The sequence below is a fragment of the Enhydra lutris genome, unplaced genomic scaffold (genome assembly GCF_002288905.1).
Source record: "Enhydra lutris kenyoni isolate GAN:26980312 unplaced genomic scaffold, ASM228890v2 scaffoldscaffold23, whole genome shotgun sequence".
Taxonomy (NCBI): Eukaryota; Metazoa; Chordata; class Mammalia; order Carnivora; family Mustelidae; genus Enhydra; species Enhydra lutris.
The window spans coordinates 776,931-799,247 of record NW_019154107.1 but is presented as its reverse complement, the minus strand read 5'-3'; the positions used below and the strand labels follow the sequence as shown (position 1 = coordinate 799,247).

The 22,317-nt window shown below is 38.0% G+C and overlaps 1 protein-coding gene across 1 annotated transcript in view; it reads right to left on the bottom strand.

Annotated features, from left to right (window-relative positions):
• LOC111150444 (cyclin dependent kinase like 5) overlaps positions 1 to 22,317 on the bottom strand; it is a 211,619-nt gene that overhangs the window by 54,818 nt on the left and 134,484 nt on the right. Inside the window, exons 4-5 of the mRNA XM_022507912.1 lie at positions 11,778 to 11,823; positions 1,610 to 1,746 (exon numbers count right to left, since the gene is read on the bottom strand). Coding sequence (XP_022363620.1) covers positions 1,610 to 1,746; positions 11,778 to 11,823 — 183 coding nt within the window. The remainder of the gene's footprint in view (positions 1 to 1,609; positions 1,747 to 11,777; positions 11,824 to 22,317) is intronic.

The window sequence follows — 22,317 nt, the reverse complement described above, 5'->3', positions numbered from 1 at the left end:
GTGGGGAAGGTCCCTTAGGAAAATACCTAAACTGACACAGGAAAAGAAACCTTAAGGGGCGCCTGGGTGGCTCAGTCGCTTAAGCATCTGACTCTTGATTTCGGCTCAGGTCATGGTCTCAGGGTTGTAGGATCGAGCCCCGTGTCGGGCACCACGCTATGAGTGCAGCCTCTCTCTCTCTCCCTCTTCCCCTACCCACCCCGTCAAAAAAATAAAGCTCTGTCGTCACTTAAAAAAAAAAAAGAAAAAGAAACCTTTAAGCAGATTTTGGAAAAGATACATAGAACAGTGTTTTAAAATGACAGAGAAGCTTATAATACTCAAGTTTTGCTTGAAATGAAGTTGCTATGTCTATTTACTTTCATTAGAAAAATAATTTGTGAAGGCTGAATTAAGTCAAAAGCCACATTCCTGGTCCACCACCTTGGCAACATTGTTTTCTATTTTGTAATGGTGACGGCGGTGATGACACTGTCATTTACGGCACAGAAAGCAGCTGGTAAACAAGTCTCTCCAGTCTTCACCTTCTTCAGAAAGCCTCATTTTATAATTCAGAATTTTCTCATTGTATCATGCACATTCCTAAAAAGACATGTACTCCAGAAGTGAAATTTAATAAAAGTAATAATTTTTCCTGTTGTTTTGGCAACAGGAAATCCGGAGCCACATACTCGTTCATCAAGGAAACCTCTAAAAGGTCCACCTGGCTCCAGTTTATTCTTGTTAAGGTAATTATTTCAGTTTTGGACAATAACCAACCACTGTAGGGCAGCTGCTCTCAAAGAAATTCAAAGACATACGTATTGATTACTGTAGCATACACTTGCCCCTGGGCCACATATCATTAAAGTGGTCACTAATAGTTACCAATTTAAAAAAATTTAAAGCAAGGATGCTAACAACTGAACTGCGTATACTTTTCCACTTTTCTCCCATGCTTCCAATTCCTTAGGTGCGGCCGCATCTACCTCCTCATGCCTCACCTTATGCCTCCTGGCACATCTCTTTCCCTTAAAGCCAAAGCACAGGCAATTCACAAAAGGCTGCTCCATGAGCCCACTCATTCGCCACTCTAGGTCGGATTTAGGCAGCCATCCTATGCTGGCAGGCTGCCTTCCACACCTCTGTCATCCTAGGTCATCACTGTCAATTTACTTGTCTCTCTCTCAGAGGCCTTGCCTAGGTTTAACCTAAATGAACCAAGTCTAAAAATTACTTGTTGAACACAGATTCTAAAACATCAGAAGCCAAATTAATTCACTGTTGAAATGTAAGATGATCTCTGTAGAGTTAAATTACACAAAATACTTCAATACATTTTAGGGCTTCTAATGATTATGGATAATAATTTCATTTTTAAAATACCAAGAGTTTGAGTACATTGACAAATCACACTAGATAATAATACTTCCTTGAATACTGCCAGAAACAACCCTAAATTAAAAAATCAGGCAGGGGCGCCTGGCTGGCTCAGTTGGTAGGGCATGCAACTCTTGATTTCAGGGTCATGAGTTCAAGCCACATGCTAGGTGTAGAGATTATTTAAAAAAAAATAAAATAAAAGTTAAAAAAATCAGGCAAATCTCCACACTATCAATTAGTGACTTACTTTTTCAACATACTCAAACACCAAGTACAATTTCCCCCTTCGACGAAAGGCTTCCTTCAGCTCCACGATGTTTTCCTGCTTGAGAGTACGAAGCATTTTAAGCTCTCGTAAAGTCGTTTCCTTGACTTCTTCATTTTCTAGAATGTAAACAATGGTGAATAGAGTAAAATTAAAGCTTTCAAGCTACTGTTCAAAAAATTCTAACAGTGAAAATATACCAATTTCCCTTTCCACTTGGAGTACTGCATAAGGAGTTCAAGGATGGAAGATTAAATATCACATTTTCTTGTTGAAAGGATCAAGAATTAGCATCTTACAGAAGAAAAGGCTTACTTGACCAGCATGCACCTAATTTTCTGCTTGTGTTTTCTTATACTCTGTATTGCAAAGTGTATGTATGAATACATATCGACAGATATGACGTATAAACCCACTGTCCTTTTCATTCTAACACTACACACTGAGAAAGAAGGAGTGTAAGAGGGTAAGAAGGAATCAGCTCTACCAGTGTGCAGAGGAGCCTCTATGCAGCATCTGTTGCAGCTGATGTTTTTAACTTTGGCCTGTAGTTTTGGCTTAAAAGAACATTTTATTCTTCAGGCTGCACGCGAGTCACCTCAGTGAGCAGAGGTCACATACCAGGCACCCACAGTGCAGCTCACAGTCAAGCTGCAGGGATTTCTAAGAGTGTCTGATCTCTCTGAATAGCAGCTGCTATAGGTTCCTGCTGTCTTCCTGTGGCATGTCCGTCTGTCCACCCCAGATGGTGTAGCTGTACTGGGATGCGGAACTTACGCCGAACCAATACAGCCTCCCATATCGTCAGCTTCACCCATGATAGCCCCCACAGGCATGGAGAAGGACGGAAATCACATTAACTCTAATGGAGGAACTGGCAGGGGAGAAGGAAAGGAATACTTTATTTTAAAAGAGTTTTTACGATACCTTCAGATTTAGCCCAGAAATTCTAACTACTATGTTCACATATACACATATAGGTGTGCACACACGCAAGACTACGGTTCATAATCCTTTATCTCCAACTTCAAAAATCAGTCTAAAAACTGAACACTTCTTCCAAGTTTATGGCAAATCTCCTCAGAAGTAAAACCTGAACTGACACGAGACCACTTATATTCTTTGTTTAGCCCACTTAGTATGTGGGATATGTTTATTTTATGTAAAATATGTTTACTTTAGAAATAGTACCTGATTACAAGGTGCTAAAGTAGCATGCCATATTTCCATTCTAAAACCCCAAAGTTATAAATTCTAAAACACATTTGTCCCCAAGGTTTGGGGTCATAGTCAAAATCCTAGCTTGAGAGTCTAAGTTTTGTGAGTCTCAGGTTCAGTCATATCTAACCTCCCTCAGGTTCAGGGAAGAAGAAAATGGAGTTTGGGGATTAAAGTGAGAAAGATGAAAATGTCTTCTAGAGACAAATGCTTCCTAAGCAAGATACACAAGAGAAAAGGGGCTGAATCTTCCCTCCAAATGGGGGAGGGAAGATTCTAAATCAGGAGCCAGGAGTACTTTTCAGATTATTTTCTATCCCAGCCCATTTCTTAGCCTCTGTTCAAACTGAGTTTCAAGAATAAAGAGATAGTAATAAAAACAGGGGCTTTGTAGCACCACAGTATCTGTAATAAACAGGGAACATAAAGTCAACACTCCTTTGAGAACAGTTACACAAGTGAAATATCTTCTTTATTTCAGCAAAAACAACTGTTGGGGAATGCTGGAGCAGAGATTAGAAAAGGACAGATAAAGATACTGCCTATCAGAAAGCAAGAACTAGCAGTACCAAGGCCAACAGTGGCATAAGCAGTGAGCCAGCCCAGTCCACACCAGGGGGGAGGGGGGTTAACGGGGAACTGAGGACTCACAGCCGCCCTCCCCTCGCCCAGTCACGGGAAAAGAATGTGACACAGTGGGGGCCACCTGGCAATAGGGGGAATGTACGAGATGTGATCAGGGATTTCCCAAAGTGGCTTAGAGGATTGTGGAGGGACAGAGGTCCAGCTGTTTTGCAAACTGGGGCTAAGCCAGAGACGTGGTGTTCTGTGACTTTTAGAACTCTAAAACGTAGGGAACACTAAAAAGCCTTTAGTGTTATGAGGTAGGTTCACCTGCTTCTCCACTACCCCATCTGGTTTACTCTCAAGACTGGGGTTATCAAACTGAAGTTCACCTATCTCTAATACACAGAATGCCACACAGGTTTCAATACAAAGCAAACAATCTTCTAACAAGGCAATAACTCAATACAGACAAGTACACTGATTACTCATGACCTGGTTCCTGTCTGCTTTTCCATCCCCATCTCATGTCCTTCCTTCTCCTCCCTCACGTTAGTCTTTCAATTCCCAAAATAGCTCCAACGTTATTCTTTCGAGCTTAGGGCCTTTGAACTTGTTCCCTCTGCCTGGAACTGACATTCTACAACTCAGACTCCTTACAGGGCTGGCTCCTCTTCGGGTTTCAGTTTAAATAGTGCTCCTCACGAGCTTTGCCCAGATCACTAGACCAAAGCAGGCTTCCATCCCTATTATTCCTTATCATTCTACTTTGAACTTTTCTTTCACAGACCTTCTCACCATTTTTATTTATAGATTGTTTTGCTTACAGGCGGCTACCCCTGCTAAACTAAGAGCTCTCAGAGGACAGGCCCAAGTTCTGCTATTCAACAATACACACTCAACCACCTAGGACTGCGCCTGGCACAAAGAAGGGATCAATGAATACTTCTGACAAAAATGAGGAAATCTTCACTCGTATGTGGCTAGCTCTCATTCATGGGAGGCAGCAACGTGATGGCAAGGAAGAGGCACTTCGTCCTCTCAGTTTTGAGTACAATGCTTTCCATCTTTTCTCTAGAAGGTTGAGAAGGGCAGCTTTTCAGGCAGGAAGACAAACTAAATTCATTTTCCCCTATTCATCTCCATGCCTGGTTGTCTTCTGCAATATGTGATTATAAAATAGGGAGCTTCAAAAAAACTGAAAGGACTAAGGGTCAAGAACACATATATATTTAACCATTCATTAACAACATCCGTAAGCTTTGCTGGAGCTGGGTACAAATGAATGTTGCAACTAAGTCAAAAGTAAATACAGCTGGTGTATCTTTTCTAGTCAAATGCTTGGTGAATTCTTGGCACCCAAAAAGCAACTGAAACAAGGGAGCTTTGTATTATTAGCAACTTGGGGCAGTTTCATTTTGCGAACAGATAGAGCCACCTCAGAATGGCTGAAGTCGAACGGCTTTAGAAGGAACCCTGGAGCAGGATTTGGAAGACCTGGAGTTTGGATCCTGTTAATGAACCAACACTGTGAAATATGATGTTGGGCAAGCCACTTAACTTTTCATTCATAAAGTAACTAAGTAAATGGGCACCCTCCCCACCCACACAGACCCTAAAAAACAATCCCATGGCTTTTTCCAAATCTAATAACCAATGATTTCTTTCCATTAAAATCTCATTGATTATGAGCATAAACCTCCCTGGATTTTGCTACTCTATGATATAGACATCATTCAAATCTATACCAACTCTACATAAAAATGGCTAAAGAAGAAAGAGAAATGAATCTTTGAAAAGCAGCTCACAAAATCACCTAGCATATGGGGCCCAAACCACCTCATTTGAGCTGCCTGTCTATTTTAGGAAATGAAGGCTTCTCTAATGTATGCCTGTCACAGATATTAAAAGTTGAAGCAAGCACTTTGGCACTAAGAATGTAATGAATGGGAACAGGCAGGAAGTGGAGTTACTAATTCCCTAAGTGCAAGCAAAATGCACACTCTTCATTACTTGGTCTATCCTATTATTTTTGTTTCTTTAAGTACTTTCAAGGCTCCTGGCCTACCCTGTACTTGGACAAAACTGTGACACTAAATGATGAGATAATGGGGAAAAGCAATACACATTGTACGTACACATGCTTCTCACCTCAGGTTCAGAAAGCAGCCAAGCTCTTCAGCGAAGCATTGTTTAAAAGTGGTAGCACAGCCTACTGCCAGGAGCACAAAAAATCCCTACCTTCCAGTTGAAATAATCCTGCAGATTCTTTATTTAGGCTAGGCTTTCTCCAGTTTACAAATGAAGAAACCACATCTAGAAAGAGTAACTTCCTCAGGGTGAGTGAAGGGTATGCCACACTGAGTAGAAGACAGGGACGTAGGCAACATGGTATAAGGCAGTGAGCAAGCTTTAGAGAACGAGTCCGAACACCCAAGTTCAGGTCTGCACTCTGCTACTGCTTAGCTGAGTGGCAAAGCAACATGGTATGTGTTATGGGTAGAAGAAAAACTCGACAAAGATCTTGAGGTCTGCATCTTTCCCAGTTAATTACATACTACCTGTGCAGCTTTGGGCCTTGGATTCCTTGGCTGTAAACCGGAGCTGGACTTTTCCTAGATGATTCTGAAGGTCCTTCCAGCTCTAAGACCTGGTGCTTCCATGCAAGTCATACTTATGTACATGTCAATGGACCTGGTCCTCAGTTACCAGTGAGGGTGTATGGCTTAGTACAGGCAGCAAGTCTGACAATGTTACATAAATTCTTTGGAGTGATGATTAAATGGCAGGGTAGAAAAAGGACGGTAAATAAGAAAGAAACAAAGAACTAACCTACTTTTAGCTCACCAGTCAGACAAGTTAACACACTAAAAATCAAGAAGGGAGATTCACTAAAGTAAAAGAAAACAATTTTTAAGGAAAAAAAAAAAAACCACAGCAGTGAAAGAAATGCAAAGTAAGTAATAGAGAAAAATCTAAAGATGAGCAGAAACTCTATTGTAACTCTATTTTTAAGGAACTGTGGTCTCAGAAAAGAAATCCAGAAATAGCTGTAACCTACTTTATGAAATCACAAACCTGACATTCTTATATAGCCAAAGAGGCCCCCCAAAATGGACCTTTAAGTGGATACAAAGGAGGAGGAAAAAAGCCAACCCATCTTTGTGCAAAACCGTAAGGGTACCGTATTTGAGTCTGGTTGCCCTGACTAAAGAAGGAATACCGCCAAGAAAGTAATTAACTTGGCCAAGGGGTCTGAATGGCGGTACTGCTACCATATATACCAAAAAAAAAAAAAAAGATGAAAATCCTTAAATCTTCAGCAATGAAGACTGGGTAAAGCACAAAAGAAATTTATTAAATTATGAAAGGTGCAAATGTTCATCAAATCCTAGAAGAATCCCTGAAGCTTGAAAGAGTTCCATTCTGGACATTAAAAGAAGTGTGGTGAAATCACGACTAGCCAGAATGCTTAAGCTTAGTTAACTGAATTCTCTGTTTAACCAAAGGTAGGAAAGTTTGTTTTAAGGCCTCTCTTATAGAGAAATCTGGTTTCTTAATTTAAGGACCAAAGACTATGAACTCTTGTTTTGTACCATTATACAAAATGAGAGCAGAGTTTCCTCAATCCAGAGATCAGGATAGAGCTTTCTAAAGTCTGGGTAAAAATAAGGATGAAATAAAATGGAGGAAGGAAGGGATGACCAATTAAATATTTTCTCATGTTTAAAAAGAATAAATATGTCCATTCCAAGAGAAAAAATATTTATCTACAGAAAAGATAAGCAGGATATGAAATGCAAGCCATTTTATTTGATATAAAAGTAGAGGCACAACCTATATTCCATCTTAACTATGGACTACCATACAGCTCCCTGAGAATCAGCCTCCTTGCCACATAGCAAGGCCCAGTGACCCTTCTGAACCCATCACCTGTACTTTTAGGGAAAGACTAAAAAGTCCTAAGAAGCAAAAGATGTTGTCACACCAGAAGATCCAAAGGTATGTCAAAAATAATTCCTAGATCACAGGACCTTCTCAAGTAAAATATGAACACATAATGTTTATAATTCTTGTTAATTCAAATCTATCGAGGCTAAATCATGGCTACTGGACTATTCACTAACTTGAGGATGGCAGACATTTGTATAGGTGTGTGCATGAGAATGATCCTTCAACAGTGACAGAAGATTATCATCTGAACATCAAATCTCATTGTACAAAATTTGAGTTATAGGAAGGGTAGATGAATTAGGCTAAATTTATCCTTATACATAGTCCAAAAAATATCTTTCATCTGAATCATTTCTAGTAACTCTTTGGTCTGTGGTCATTTTTCGTCTTCTCGGAAAATCTAAATACTAAATAGAACTAATTCTATGAAGACTCCTGGATGATTAGGTGTTTATAGCTAATGTTTCTCTGTGAGAACTTACATTAATAAAAAACTCACAGGGGCACCTGGGTGGCACAATCAGTTAAGCGTCTGACTCTTGGTTTTAGCTCAGGTCATGGTCTCATGGGTCATGAGATCAAGCTGTGCTTTGGGTTCTGTGCTAGGCTCAGAGCCTGCTTAAGATTCTCTCTCTCCTTCTCCCTCTGTCCCTCCCCACCACTCAGATGTGTGTGCGTGCTCTCATTCTCTTAAAAAAAAATTAACTGAGGGGCACCTGGATGGCTCAGTGGGTTAAAACCTCTGCCTTCGGCTCAGGTCATGATCCCAGGGTCCTGGGATTGAGCCCCTCATCGGGCTCTCTGCTCAGCAGGGAGCCCACTCCCTCCTCTCTCTCTGCCTGCTTCTCTGCCTACTTGTCATCTCTGTCTGTCAAATAAATAAATAAAATCTTTAAAAAAAAATTAACTGAAACTCTACATTGATGATAATGAATAAAGAAGCAAAAGTCATCAAGATAAAAAATATATTAACTAATGAAGAGATCTCAGATAAAAATGTCATCACTCACACAAGTCCTCCACTTTAACATGAGTTTGTATCCCCACCCAGTATGTCAGTCTTAAGGAAAATCATAGACAAAAGACACTGATAAATGATCTGACGGAGTTCTAACAGCTAGTAAATGGAGAATAAAAAACTGACTAGGATGAAGACAGAGACACGGGGACAAAAATAAAGGGAAAACTGACAAAGCCCTTGGTGTATTTTTTAATGAGCCTCTTTTTTTTTTAATCTCCAAAAAAAGGTAACACTTGATTCTTTTTTTCTAAGGAAGAGCAAATAGTTGCTATTATAATCCAAATTGTGTTAACTATAAGATAAAGTAACTTATTTTTATTATTTTTGTTCCATTTTCCCAACTTAAAGTTCCAGTCTAACTTTTTATTTACTATTAAAGTTTGGTTCCCATTTTAGATAGGATAGATAGATAGATATTATCCTGGGATAAAAAGAACAGCTTGAATTAAATAGTGGTCTACCTTAAAATGTACTTTCAAAAACATTTTATACAAATTTGTGGATAAATATGAATTTAATAAGAAAATAGGAGATGATCACAATCTTTTAAAGCTAATAGAAGATAATATATACTCTCACAAAATATCCCTTGATATTATCAGTATGAGAATACTTGACTAGCCTGAATGCAAATCAGACCAAGTTCAGATTCTATTTCAGTGTAAGCGTTTTTATAGGATTATTTCATGATCTTCACAAAGATTTTTAAACACTGGGTTTAGAACATTCACTATCATAATAACAGCAGAATATTTTTAGAGTAACTAATAAATGAGATTAATGAGAACTGTATGACAATAAGGAATTAAGATGAAACTCTATTTTTTTAAAAAGATTTTATTTATTTATTTGACAGAGAGCGAGATCACAAGTAGGCAGAGAGGCAGGCACAGAGAGAGAGAGGGGAAGCAGGCTCCCCGCCGAGCAGAGAGCCCAATGTGGGGCTTGATCCCAAGACCCTGAGATCATGACCTGAGCTGAAGGCAGAGGCTTTAACCCACTGAGCCACCCAGGCGCCCTGAAACTCTATTTTTATTAGAACTGTCCTGACTGAAATTTAAGCTAATCAAATGGTTCAGAATTAAGTGATTGCCATAGGGGTTGAATGGACATTCCCATCTGTACTGAACTATTTATGTGCACTTCACATTCCAGAAGGGCTGCTCACCACACACGTTCCCTTAGTTCTATTATGGGTGGGTGATAAGGCTGCATGTCCCTGAGCTATGGTAACTGATAATGGTCTGGCAGAGATGAGGGCAGAGGGGATTCATGCTTTGTCAGCACACAGAAATGAAGGCTGATCAAATGTTTTATATAATGTCTAGACTATTCATAGACTTTCTGGATGCCACAGCTAGAAACAATGTCTCTTGCCTCAAAATTACTCAAATTCATTCAGGCACTGACTGCTTTCTACTCCGTTTTACTGCTATTTTTTTTTTTTTTAAACAGGTCTTAATTCTACCAAGCTTCCTGAAATTACACACACCTGACTTACCTTCATGTCTCTTACAGTATCTGGCTCAGTGCTCAGTAAATCTCAACAGATATGCTACTGATTACCACTCTGAAGGTATCAGGTACAAACACATGGTTTAACTGAAGCTAAGAATTGGTATGCACAGAACAGGGATTGTGAAGAATGTGGCACCTTAGGTTTTTTTTCCTTGTTGTTTTGTTGTTGCTTTGTTTTGTTTTGTTTTTTGTTTTTAAAGCAATGGCATACGTGACCTAGATTGTACTGCCTTTCAAAAAGTTCATGACAATTGTTATTTTTGGTGGTAACCGATGCTTGACGATGTGCCTTACAAGATGAATGCACAGCCAGAAGTCTTTACACGAAGGCAAAGGTTATGCTTTGATCTACTGTTGCAACCACTCTTTTTAGTAGATCACCATTTGTCTCTTGGCCACCTGTGGTTAGCCCAAAGCCACTGCTCAAAGAGCTCATTGCCAATGGTCTCAGAGTGGACTGGCCTGGGGCTATTGTTTCCTATTGGACTACAGGTACATCATTTGGAGCAGATTTGTTTTTTCTTTACAACAAGCTAAAAGCATTTTTTTTTTTTTTTTAAATTACTGCCTTCTCTTTAAGGCTGGCAAGACAATGGCTGCTAAGGGTTTCCCGGATGATGTGATGTGCTCCACATAACCAGAACATCAGAGGTGGGTTCTATCAAATACTACTGAATCTACCCCAGGACTTTATTAGTGAGCTCTTTTTGTTATTTAATGTTTGCTAAGTGTCTAAAGTAGGAGTGATGAAACTGTTCACAAACATAGAGGCTGGTGTCTTCCAGTACTTAGTCAATGTGTGCTGATGGAGGTAGGCTACGACTGCTATTGTCATACTTCCATTAGATAGGAAAGTTAATGCTATGCCGGTCCTCTTAGCACTACTTTTCACAAAGCAAGTTATGATTCAGTGGTAAAAAATCAATGTCACATTGATGCTACAAATAGGCACTTATGTGCATTTATATGAGCAGGAAAGAACAGAAAATGAAGAAACTCACGTTAGGATAATAGTTATGTGACATTTTTGCTTCAGTTATATATAGGATGTTCTGTATGTGGATACTGGATCAGAATGTAAAAAAAAAATTTCTGTGGGTCTCTGTAGAAAAATTTGGGAAAATGCTGCCTAGAGCTTCTGAAAGGCCATGTGTGCCTTCATGGTAAATTTCTCTACTTGTCTATCTTTAGGCGACCAATAGTCTAGACTTAAAACCTAATGACTACTGAGATGCTTTATTTATTTATATTTTATACATTACTTTCTTTTTAATGTTTTATTTAAAATTTTCTTGCCCAGCATAGGGTAATTTTAATACTCCATCTGAAATGGTCTGGACGTAACCAAGGACTCCAACTATGGAATTTCTTCTTGAAAGGCTTTTATTCTTCAAATGAGTTATTTAAAATATAATATCATTTTCTTCATACTACCTATATACCACTTATCCTTGTATTTCTAATTGACTGGAAACCGGAGATCACAATAACCAATACCAAAGCCCTTCAAACAGCAATTACTACTTGTGTGAACTCACAAAAATATTTACTTCAAATTGGTCTTCTCATTTTAATAGTATTTAGGAATAGCATAAATAGCATGCCTTCTACTCAGCATCTGAAGCAAGATTTCCACAATGCTGACTGTTCCTTAAAATATAAGATAAATTTTCTAATATCATGAGATATGAAAAGATTCACACAGAAGGAGCCAAATGTTCCAAAGCAAAGTATGATAACAAATAAGCTATACTCGCTTTCTGAGATGGAGACTTTAAAATTTCAGGAACAAAGTCTAGTTAGCTAGATCCTATTTCTTCCACATTCTATTCACAAGGGCTAAATACAAAAAGGAAAAAAAATATATATATATACCTTCACTGTCCTTGAATTTCTTGATTGCCACAATTTCATGCGTTTCCTGCAAAGGAAAAAAGAGGCAGAAAGTCATTTCCCAGTGTTTTTGAAACCGGGAATCCCAGTTGTCTGGGGGTTATATTCGGGCATAGAACAGCAAGAAACCAGAGAGTAAACAAACAGACCCTCTTCTTTCTCAGGCCTTCATTTCCTGGTTCCAAAATTCTCTTTCTTACCACCCTACAGACATTGTCAGAAAAGGAAAAAAAATAATGGGGCGAGAGAAGGGGATCAAGAGAGGAGATTGGTGATAGACCATGGACAAACCAGAAGTGTCGATATCTTGAGGCTACACAAAAATGCCAGGATGACTGACAATACAATATACCATCATTTGTTACTTCGATCTGAAACCCAGAGAAACATTTTAATTGGGCTTCTAGAGCAGAGAAAAGGCTTCTGCATTACTAGGTAGTTGATGGTAGTAGAATTCCTCTTGAAAGTCTCCTCCCCTCAATTAACTTTTTGTAACAAACCGATCTAGTTATTTTGCTCTCCTGAACAGAAGCAGTTTGTGAGCAGGACCCTACTTTAAACTGAAACATTTCCAAAAAATACAAGAGCTGGAAAGGAAATGGAAATGCTCAGAACTAAGCACCATGAGGTTAAATAACTCCTGTCTAATTCTGGTCTATAAAAGGAATAAAAAAAGCTTTTGGCAAAATAATATATAGATTCTTCAAAGCCAACATGTGATACACAAAGGTCTTCTGAATGACTCAGGTCTGCTTTTTTGTAGTGAAAGTGGGTATACTTTCAGAACTGTAGGAGCAAACCTTTAAATAAAAGAGTGTCCCCCACATCAAAACAAAGTCTTTAAAAATGTACACAATAGCAGGCAATAATCAATAAGGTACAAATCACTAACTTATTAAAAATAAACACTTCTCTTTAGTTTTTTATAAAAGCAAAGGGGGATCATGAAAGCGGTGGTGGGGTGGGGTGAGAAGTGACCATTTCTTAATTCTTATGCTCAACAACAAACCCTGAGTCATAACTAGTTCTGTAAAATCAAATCCTCTCTGTTTTTCATCTGCCCCTTGAAATAAGAAAATACCAGCTTTCATCTTTGTTATAGGAAAAAAAAAATTCATCTGAAAGTGCTATAGGCTACTGAGGAAAAAGGCTGTTAAGAGTATTACATTTTTGTTGTTAATGGAGGACTGATAGGATTGTAGAGTACAGACAGCTTCTGGGATATAATTTTTTTGTACTCGGACTTCCAGGTACTTTCTGATATTGGAAGTGTTTCCTTATTGGGAAGAAATAATGGCAAATTTAAATTGATATGGGGGATATCAGCTAGAATATTAGTACAGGTAGTAGCAGGTAAGTCTGCTAGGTATGCTACGCCCTCTTAACACAGTGATAACCATTTTCTTACCCTGCTCCTTTTCAAAAGGCTAGCCAGCCACCAATGAATGGCATAAGATTAAGAACACTATCAGGAAACTTGGCTCCAGACACAAAGAGGCAGCATGATATGCATCCAGGAAGAGAGTAAAACTGCTCACATTTTGGGGCACCTGGGTGGCTCAGTCCATTAAAAGTCTGCCTTTGGCTCAGGTCATAATCCCAGGTCCCTATATCCAGTCCCATGTAGAGCCCTGTATCGAGCCCTGTATGGTGCTCCCTGCTCGGCAAGGAGTCTGCTTCTCCCTCTACCCCTACCCTCTCTCTAATAAATAAAAATAAAATCTTACCAAACAAAACAAAACAAAAACAAAAAAACCTGCTCGCATTTCAGCTGAGACATCTTCCAAGTCATACCACCCAAGGCATTTTTTAAAATTTAAATTTAATTAATTAACATACAATGTATTATTGGTTCCAGAGGTAGAGGTAATTCATCTGTCTTATAATACCCAGCGCTCATTACATCACATGCCAACACATCTTTTTATTGCATCCTAAATATTAACTTTGTCTGATTTTATAAAAGGTCTTGCTTAGTTTAAATTCGCCCAGGATAGGACTACAAATTTACATTTACTACAAACTTATTTACATCATCCTGAAGAAAGAAATTGATTAATTTCTGGCATCTCATAAATAGAATCCACTGTATAAAAGTTACCTGAAAATGGGTCAAATAAAATTAAGCATTTACTCTTTTATTTTTCCTTTCATCAATACCATGGAAATCCTGTCTCAACATACACACACATACACACTCTCTCTCTCTCTTTCTCTCTCTCTCTTTCTCTCTCTCTCTCTCCCTCTCTCTCTCACTCAATACAGTTTATATATTTAAAGAATGAAACAAAACGGATGAAGTTTTCTACAAAAAACAACTCAATCTTTAGTGGAAACTACATGCATTTAAGAGCAGAAGATGCTGGAAAGAATTTAACATTTTACTTTTATTCAAACTGCTTAAAAAATAATGTAAATTCATTATATAAAACATAAAACATAAAAGGCATAATAACCCTTGCTAGCATTTTGGTTTATTTTTTTCCCAGTAAATTTTTCTCAAATTGGAACAGTAGTATTTGTATACAATGTTATATGTTTTTATTTCACTTGATATTGTAGGAGACACATTTTAACCTGTCATTAAGTAATTTTAAAACAATTATTTTTTAATGGACTGTTATTTAACTGTCAATACTTGAACATCTGCATCTTTATTTCCATAGAGTAAATTCTGCAGGTGATATATCTGGGTCCAACAGTATGAACATTAAAGGCTCCTAATACTGCCAAAACAGATAGACAAAAATATATCATCTCACGGTTTCCTTCAGCAATATATAAGAACACCCACTCTATAACCATAACCAATAGTAAATAAAATCACTGAAAAGAGTCTTCAGACATCAGTGAGGTCAGAGAAGTTTTATTCTATCAACTGGTAAGTGGAAAAAAAGTCCACTAAGCTTAATATTTTTCTTGATGATTCATGGATGTGAACCTGTTGCCAAATTTTGTTACAAATTATCTTCCCCAGATTGTTGTGGTCATTAAATTATTTAGGGTTTGGTTGTTGTTGAATGTAACTTATAATTACACATTTATTGATTTGTTTATAGTCACATTTATTGATATATGCCTTTATGTCCACTACTTTTGTGTTCAAAGTCCTTACTTAGCCTGAGTATGGTTAATATTCATACACATTTATTTATTATTAAAAGATTTTATTTATTTATTTGACAGAGATCACAAGTAGGCAGAGAGACAGGCAGAGGGGGAGGGGGAAAGCAGGCTCCCTGCTGAGCAGAGAGCCCTACACGGGGCTCAATCTCAGGACCCTGAGATCATGACCGGAGCTGAAGGCAGAGGCCTAACCCACTGAGTCACCCAGGCGCCCCTCATCCACCTTTATGTCTCAATATTTAAATGATTTAATTTCTTTCCTTAATCTTTATCCACCTGTCATTTAATATATGATATGGTGAAGGAATCTGTATTTAATATAATTCTAAATGCTGAATCAACTTTCCCAACACTCTTTACCATGGATTTTTAGTTCTTTGTTGTATCTTAGCATTCTTACATACTCGATTTTCTTTCAGAGCTTTCTAGTTTAGTCTACATGATTGATCTGTTGATTCTTATGTTAGAACCAACTTAAATTATTGTGACTTGTTTTATTTATTTTTATTTAAGAGACAGAGAGAGCACACATAAGCACACATAAGAGGGGAAGGGAAAAGAAAGGGGAAAGAATCTCAAGCAGATTCCACATGCTGAGCCCTACACGGGGCTTGATCCCACAACCCTGAGGTCATGACCTGAGCTGAAACCAGGAGTCAAACGAACACTTAACCGACTGAGCCACCCAGGTGCCCCTACTGTGATCTGTTCTAAATTCATCTGGATCCCTGTAAAGTTGTGTCACTGCAAAGCCCTGGAAAGTGCCGTTCACATCATAGACATTGTAGGTTTGTATGTTTATTGAAGCAACCTTCCAGCACATAGGAGTAAAAAGTCTATAACAAAATCCATGTACTTCTTCTTCTCCATATACTTTCTTCTCTTTCTAAGAGGGAGAAAATGGAGTCTGAGGCCCATTTGATTTTTGTTCCAACATATGTAACTTTGTTTCTGCCTAGATCCTATTAGGGCTTTTTCTTGGAATAAAAATTTTAAATTACCAGAATATACCTAGAAGAGAGTGGGGGGGGGTGTTGAACTAATATTATCTGGAAATCAATGAAATTAGAAAAATTTTCTTCTAGCAACCTTAAATGTTGTTTCTACACCTGTTTTCCTAGTATTTTTCACTAGAAACCTTGTAACTTTTAGATTTGCTCTCTCATTGTTGCTTTGTATGTTTTATTCACTACTGTGTAAGTGCCTAGAACAGCAGGCACATAGTAGGTTCAGTAAGTATTTCATGAGTGAATTAATCAAAACTGCTACATCAATTTTGTTCTTTTATTTCCTCCATTTTAGGTTTCTCTATCATCCTATTTCAGCTGACTTAGACTTCAATTTTTGCCTTGTTTCAGCTTGCTCTCACTATAGAGGGCATATCCTCCCGGCTCTCCTTCAGAAGACTGCATCTGCTTGTTACAAAAAATCATTTTTAGAACTATGCGTTGCTTCTAAATCTTCAGAGCAGGGGTTTCTTTATCTTCCCATGTCTTTTCATAGGGTACACGTCCCTGCCCCCTGCTTTTTTTAAACTCATCCCTACTAAGATTGGAAGAGATTCACTAGGTCTGGCACCTGAAAGGCTAGTTGGGGTTTTTCAGCCACTGGGGCTTCAAATGCTGTTTGATGCACCTGAGACCAAGGTCAAAACCTGGATTCCCAGCAAATTTGTTCTCATTGGGTTGGCTGGGCTGAGGCTGAATCACCTGTGCAGAGCTGTGAGAATAAGCTGTTTGCTGAACCCACACTTCCTAGCACATCCTGTTCCCTCTCCTCTACATTCACCACACCTTGCCAAGGGGGTCTGTGAATCCTAGGCTGCAACTTGCTGCTTCCAATCCTTCTCAGTTTTTTGCCATACTGTATTTGGGGTGCTTAGTCTCTGAAAAGATCTGGCAATACAGGTGCTGATGTGGGCTAGTTGGGGGACAGAGAACTCCAGCTCCCTCAGGGTCAAATAATAGTTAGCACCATGAGATGGCTGCCTGTGTCCAGCTCCAGTGGGCATGGGTCCCACCAAGCCTTTTGCTACTTCATTTTGACAGTTTGCCCTAGTCTGGCTCAGAAAGTAGCATAAGGAGCATGATGTTCAAGGCTGTATTTTTCAATCCATATCCTGACTTTGCCAACAATCTTCAATTTTTAGTTTCTTCATTTACAGAAATTTCATGAGCTTTTTGGCTTTTTTTTTTTTTTAATCTCTTCATGGGTATTTAATGGAGAGGTAAAAGATGACACACCAAGGTTTATTACTTGTAATACCACCCTGAGATGCTACATATAATATGGGTGTAGACAAAGAAGAAAAATACATGAAAAATAGCTCTAAAGAACTGTGTTTTAAATTCAATTTATTCACAAAAGCTTGCCATTGCCCCCACAACGTCTGCAACAGAATGTCACCAGCTGTAGTCAGCGTGATAGGCATAATTTTCTACTTGTTTCAGTATCTTACTTTGTTTAAACAGTGAGTTAGTTAAAAGCGGACATTTTGAACAACAAACTAAGGATGTGCTAAAAATATATAAGTAAACCATTAATGATAATTCCATACCTCACCCTTAATTTTGTCTCAAAATTGAAATTATATTATTTTGGAATGCAAAAAGATAGAGGTTCCTAAATTGTGCTGCTATCTCCATGTGTGAACAAGCTATATCAAGGCATTTAACATTTACCAAAATAAATTTCCTCAGCTGAAAAAAAAAGATTAGAAAGAGAATGAAAAATAAATTTTATGAGTAGTAAAAAATAGAAAAATATCCAGAGGACCTATATTTCTTCTAGTATTGTCAAGATCTCCACCCCATAAAAATCATGCCTCAATCACTGAATAACCGTCCTGGACACAGAGACTTGTAACCAAAACTTACTCTTGCTAGTAGTGACTGTCTAAACTTACCTAGTCATTGGTTTATGGCCAGAACCAACTGTTCCTTAAAATGATGGCAAAGCAACTAATTGGTAATAACAATCATAAAATTTACTAAGTTACTTAAAGTGTGGTTATATAACTTGACTTAATTATGCTCTGGAACAGTGAATTCTCTAAATTGATGATATACTTAACAAGGAACTATCAAGAATCATTACTTTAAATGTTTTGCTCTGTAATTTAAAATATTCAAAATGCATCATAAAAGAAAACAGAAAAAAAAAACAGTGATTTTAGTTTATTCCCTGATGAAGCCATTCCTTGGGAGAAATTCTTTATTTCTTAATCCAAGTAGCAGTAAATACAGTTTGACACTAAAGTATTCTAAAATATTTCAATCCATGATTTATATGTAAATATCCCAACTGCCTTAAGTTCTTTTACAGATTGACATGTGCCTCCTTCAGCAGGAGCAAAACCCTACAACTGTAGGCACTGTTACCAGATAGGCCAATATGGTACCTGAAAAAGCAAGCTTTATTTTGATTATTTAAGTACTTTGCACCAGGCCCTGTGCTCAGTGCTTCCAATGTATTATCTCATTTAATCCTCAAATCACTTTCTGAAGAGGATCCTACCATCATGCTCATTTTATAGATGAGGATAGACTGAGTTGTGCGGGGTTTTGTTTGTTTTTGTTTTCTGAGTACAGCTGACACACAATGCCACCTTAGTTTCAGATGTATAACATGGTGACTCAACACTGAGTTTTAATGAGGTTCCGTAACTTACCCCAAGATCATATGGCTAAGAAGTAACACAGCTAAGATTTTAAACTCAAGAAGTCTGATTCTGGAGGCCATTTCTTATCCATGGTCATGCTATACCACCCTTGACAAGCTATAGATACAAATTTTGCTGTTAACAAGGATATATTCTGAAACATACTCACACATCTCCACACTGGGGAGGCATCACTATTTCTCATCTGTGTTTTTCTTAAAAATATGTTATCACCAATAAAAATGTTGAAATAATTTTCTAATGTCTGTTATAAAATTTATGCACTTTAAAGTATGTGCAAAAAATTGTTATTTCTATCTTTATCTTTATTCTGACTCTTAGGTCACAGAAACCTTCTAAAGTAACTTAAAGAAATTACTTTTAACATTATGAGCAAAGTTATAAAATGGGAGTAAATTCAAGGACAGGATACATTCCATGGCAGGTTAATACAATGAACTTGACATGTGTTTACCAAATACCATAGAAATACAAGTTATTAACTAGGATACACAAAGATGAAAACTAAATTGCTTTCCAAGAAATCTTGTTACTTGTATTGTTTATTACCTACAAACTACCATTGTTTGCCAATATTAAAAGTTAGATTAACTATTAAAGTGAATTATTTCAGACCACATCAGGAATAACAATCTATAGCAAAGAAGGAGAGCATTTCGGTGAGCCATCTAGGAACAGTCCACTGGGCCCCTGCTTTATATGAGGTTTTATATGACATCTTAGGTTTGAAGGAGTAAATGAAGCATCTCATATACACAGAAGCTTTTGTGTTGGTATGTAATAATGCATGTCAGTAAATTAAAGTTTATGACAATAGTTTAAAAGTACAACCAATGTTATAGGATATGGCACAGGAGTTTGAAACAGATTGATCATGTAAATATACAGAAAAAATGTCAGATGTAAGTCGATAATATGTCGATTTGCTTCTGATCATTCTTTCTCCAGAGGTAACTTCTATCCTCAAACTGTTACGTACCACTCCTATGTACATATTTATTATTACAAATAGATCTACCCATAAGCAAATTTCCTACTGTTCTGAACACTGAAAATCATGTAAGTGGCATGTTACTCTGAGCATCTTTTTGCAACAGCTTTTTGTTTTTAAGCACAACATTGTATTTCTGAGATGTAAACAAAATCTAGTTCAGTGGCACTCAACTGGGGACACTGTGCACCTCCCCTCACAGCAGGGACATCTGACAATGTCCAGAAATCCTTTTGTTTGTCGCAACGGGGTGGAGTGGAGGCTACCAGCATCTACTGGGTAGAGTCCAGGACTGCTGCTGAACATTCTACAGTGCATAGGACAACCCCATGACAAAGAATTACCCACTTCCAAATGTCGAAAGTGTTGGCATCAAAAAACTCCACTCTAGTTTATTCATTTTAATTGTTTTGCAGTGTTCCACTATAAACAATCCCCCTTAAAAGAGAGAGTGACCACTTTTTGAGATCAAATAAAGCTTTAGAAAAGAATAATATACTATGAAAAGAAATTTTAGGTGAAAATGAGGCGATTAAAAGACTAATTCTCCTCGGGGCACCTGGGTGGCTCAGTGGGTTAAAGCCTCTGCCTTTGGCTCAGGTCATGATCCCAGGGTCCTGGGATCGAGCCCTGCATCGGGCTCTCTGCTTAGTGGGGAGCCTGCTTCCTCCTCTCTCTCTCTGCCTGCCTCTCTGCCTACTTGTGATCTGTCTGTCAAATAAATAAATAAAAATCTTTAAAAAAAAATTTAAAAAAAAAGACTAATTCTCCAAAACTTATTAAAACTATTAATCATGGCACTAAAATGTCTACACTCATCTCATTTTCATAAAATGATTACTTTTATAATAACTTTTGTAATATGGCCTCATTCAAACATCATATAGTGAAATATACTAAAAGATGTATATTTTTTACCTTTTTGTTAAAAATTCAGTGACACTGTTCAGCTGGCCCAAAACAATTTGGCAGTCACACAAAGTCTACACCAATAACTAGCAAAACTACTACAAAGGTTCATATTATGGGGATACTGTTACAGGAAATACTGGTATAAATTCTAAACTGTCCATTATTTGTATGTTAAGAGCATTTCACCAAAACTCTTACATTTTAAAAAGCATTACAAGGAAAATTCATAATCCATTTACTTCAATGCTCAGCTTCTAAAAAGAAGATAGTCTCATGAAAATATTAATACATTATCTAGAACATGAGAGAGCAAGCACGCAGCCAAAAAAGGAAGATGTGGGAAGTAGAATCTTAAGACTCACATAGAAAACAACTGCCTTCAAGCCAAATCAGTAATAAAATTTCTATATAACAAAACCTAGTTTCTCATTTATTTCCATTAAAACATCATATCCCTTCTACCCTCCTCTGGGCTGGATATGCCCTCCAGAAATCTTTACTGAGATGTAAGATGACAATAAATGAAGAATAAAATATCTAGATAGAATGCCTAACCAACCATTCGCTCTTTTCCCTCTCTGAACTTGGTCCTGTCTCCTGTCCCCGTATCTCAGTGAACAGGTAAATATCTAGCTAGGTATTTAGGATCACTTTTGATATCTCCCTTGTCTGCACCCCAAAATACATCCAAGTGCTATTGAATTTTGCCTCCTAAATATTTTTCAAATCGGTCCACAGTTCTTCTCTACCTGACTCCCATCCTAATTCCAGCCCTTCCCATTCCTACTTGAAGTACTACCTAGCTTCCTAACCCTTCTAATAATGTCTGCCACTGGGAAAGCCTGGTAGCCATTTGGAAATGGAAATCTGCTTTCACTCCACCACTCCCATTAAAACTGTCCCCAAACTCCCTTGCCCTAAAGACCATGTCAAAACCCCTCCAAGTAGCCAGCAAGTCCCGTCCAGGGACCATTCCAGAAATACCTTCCAGCCTCCTCTCCCTAGGTCTCCCTAGCTTGGTGAGCCCCAGCTATCAACACCAGGAGCTCCCCTGCCGTAGTTCCTTTTACTCCTAAGTTTTGCCCTACTCAACCCTAAATTACCCCTGTCTCAGACCTTGGCACAAATCATCACTTACTCAGGGGAGCCCTCCCACAGCCTGTGACTAAGTTCAAAGCCCCATATATTCTCTTAGCAAACATCTCTTCATAATTATTAAAGTGACACCTTCACATACTTTATGACCACCTGGATAAATTCTGACTCCACCACTGGACTGCAGGCATGTGGGTGAAAAATAACATATGACTGGTTCAAAAGCGAATTACACAAGAGAGGGGAAGATCCAGTGCAAAAGTCTCACTGTACAGCAGCGCCAATTCAAAATTTACATCTGCTGGCCCAAGTCATGCTTCTCCTCTGATAAAACTTACTAATTCCACTATACTCTAACAGAGAAACACTTTTTCCTACCATAATATTTTTTTTAAAGGCCTTCTTTGGGATATAAGGAATTTTTTTTAAAAAAGATTTTATTTATTTATTTGACAGAGAGAGATCACAAGTAGGCAGAGAAGCAGGCAGAGAGAGAGGAGGAAACAGGCTCCCCACTGAGCAGAGAACCCAATGCGGGGCTCGATCCCAGGACCCTGGGATCATGACCTGAGCCGAAGGCAGAGGCTTAACCGACTGAGCCACCCAGGCGCCCCAAGGAATTTTTTTAAAGACAATAAAACATGAGAATAAAGAATACACAAATACACATTTAAGTTTTTTAAAGAACAGTATATCCCTAGGAGACATATTAAGCT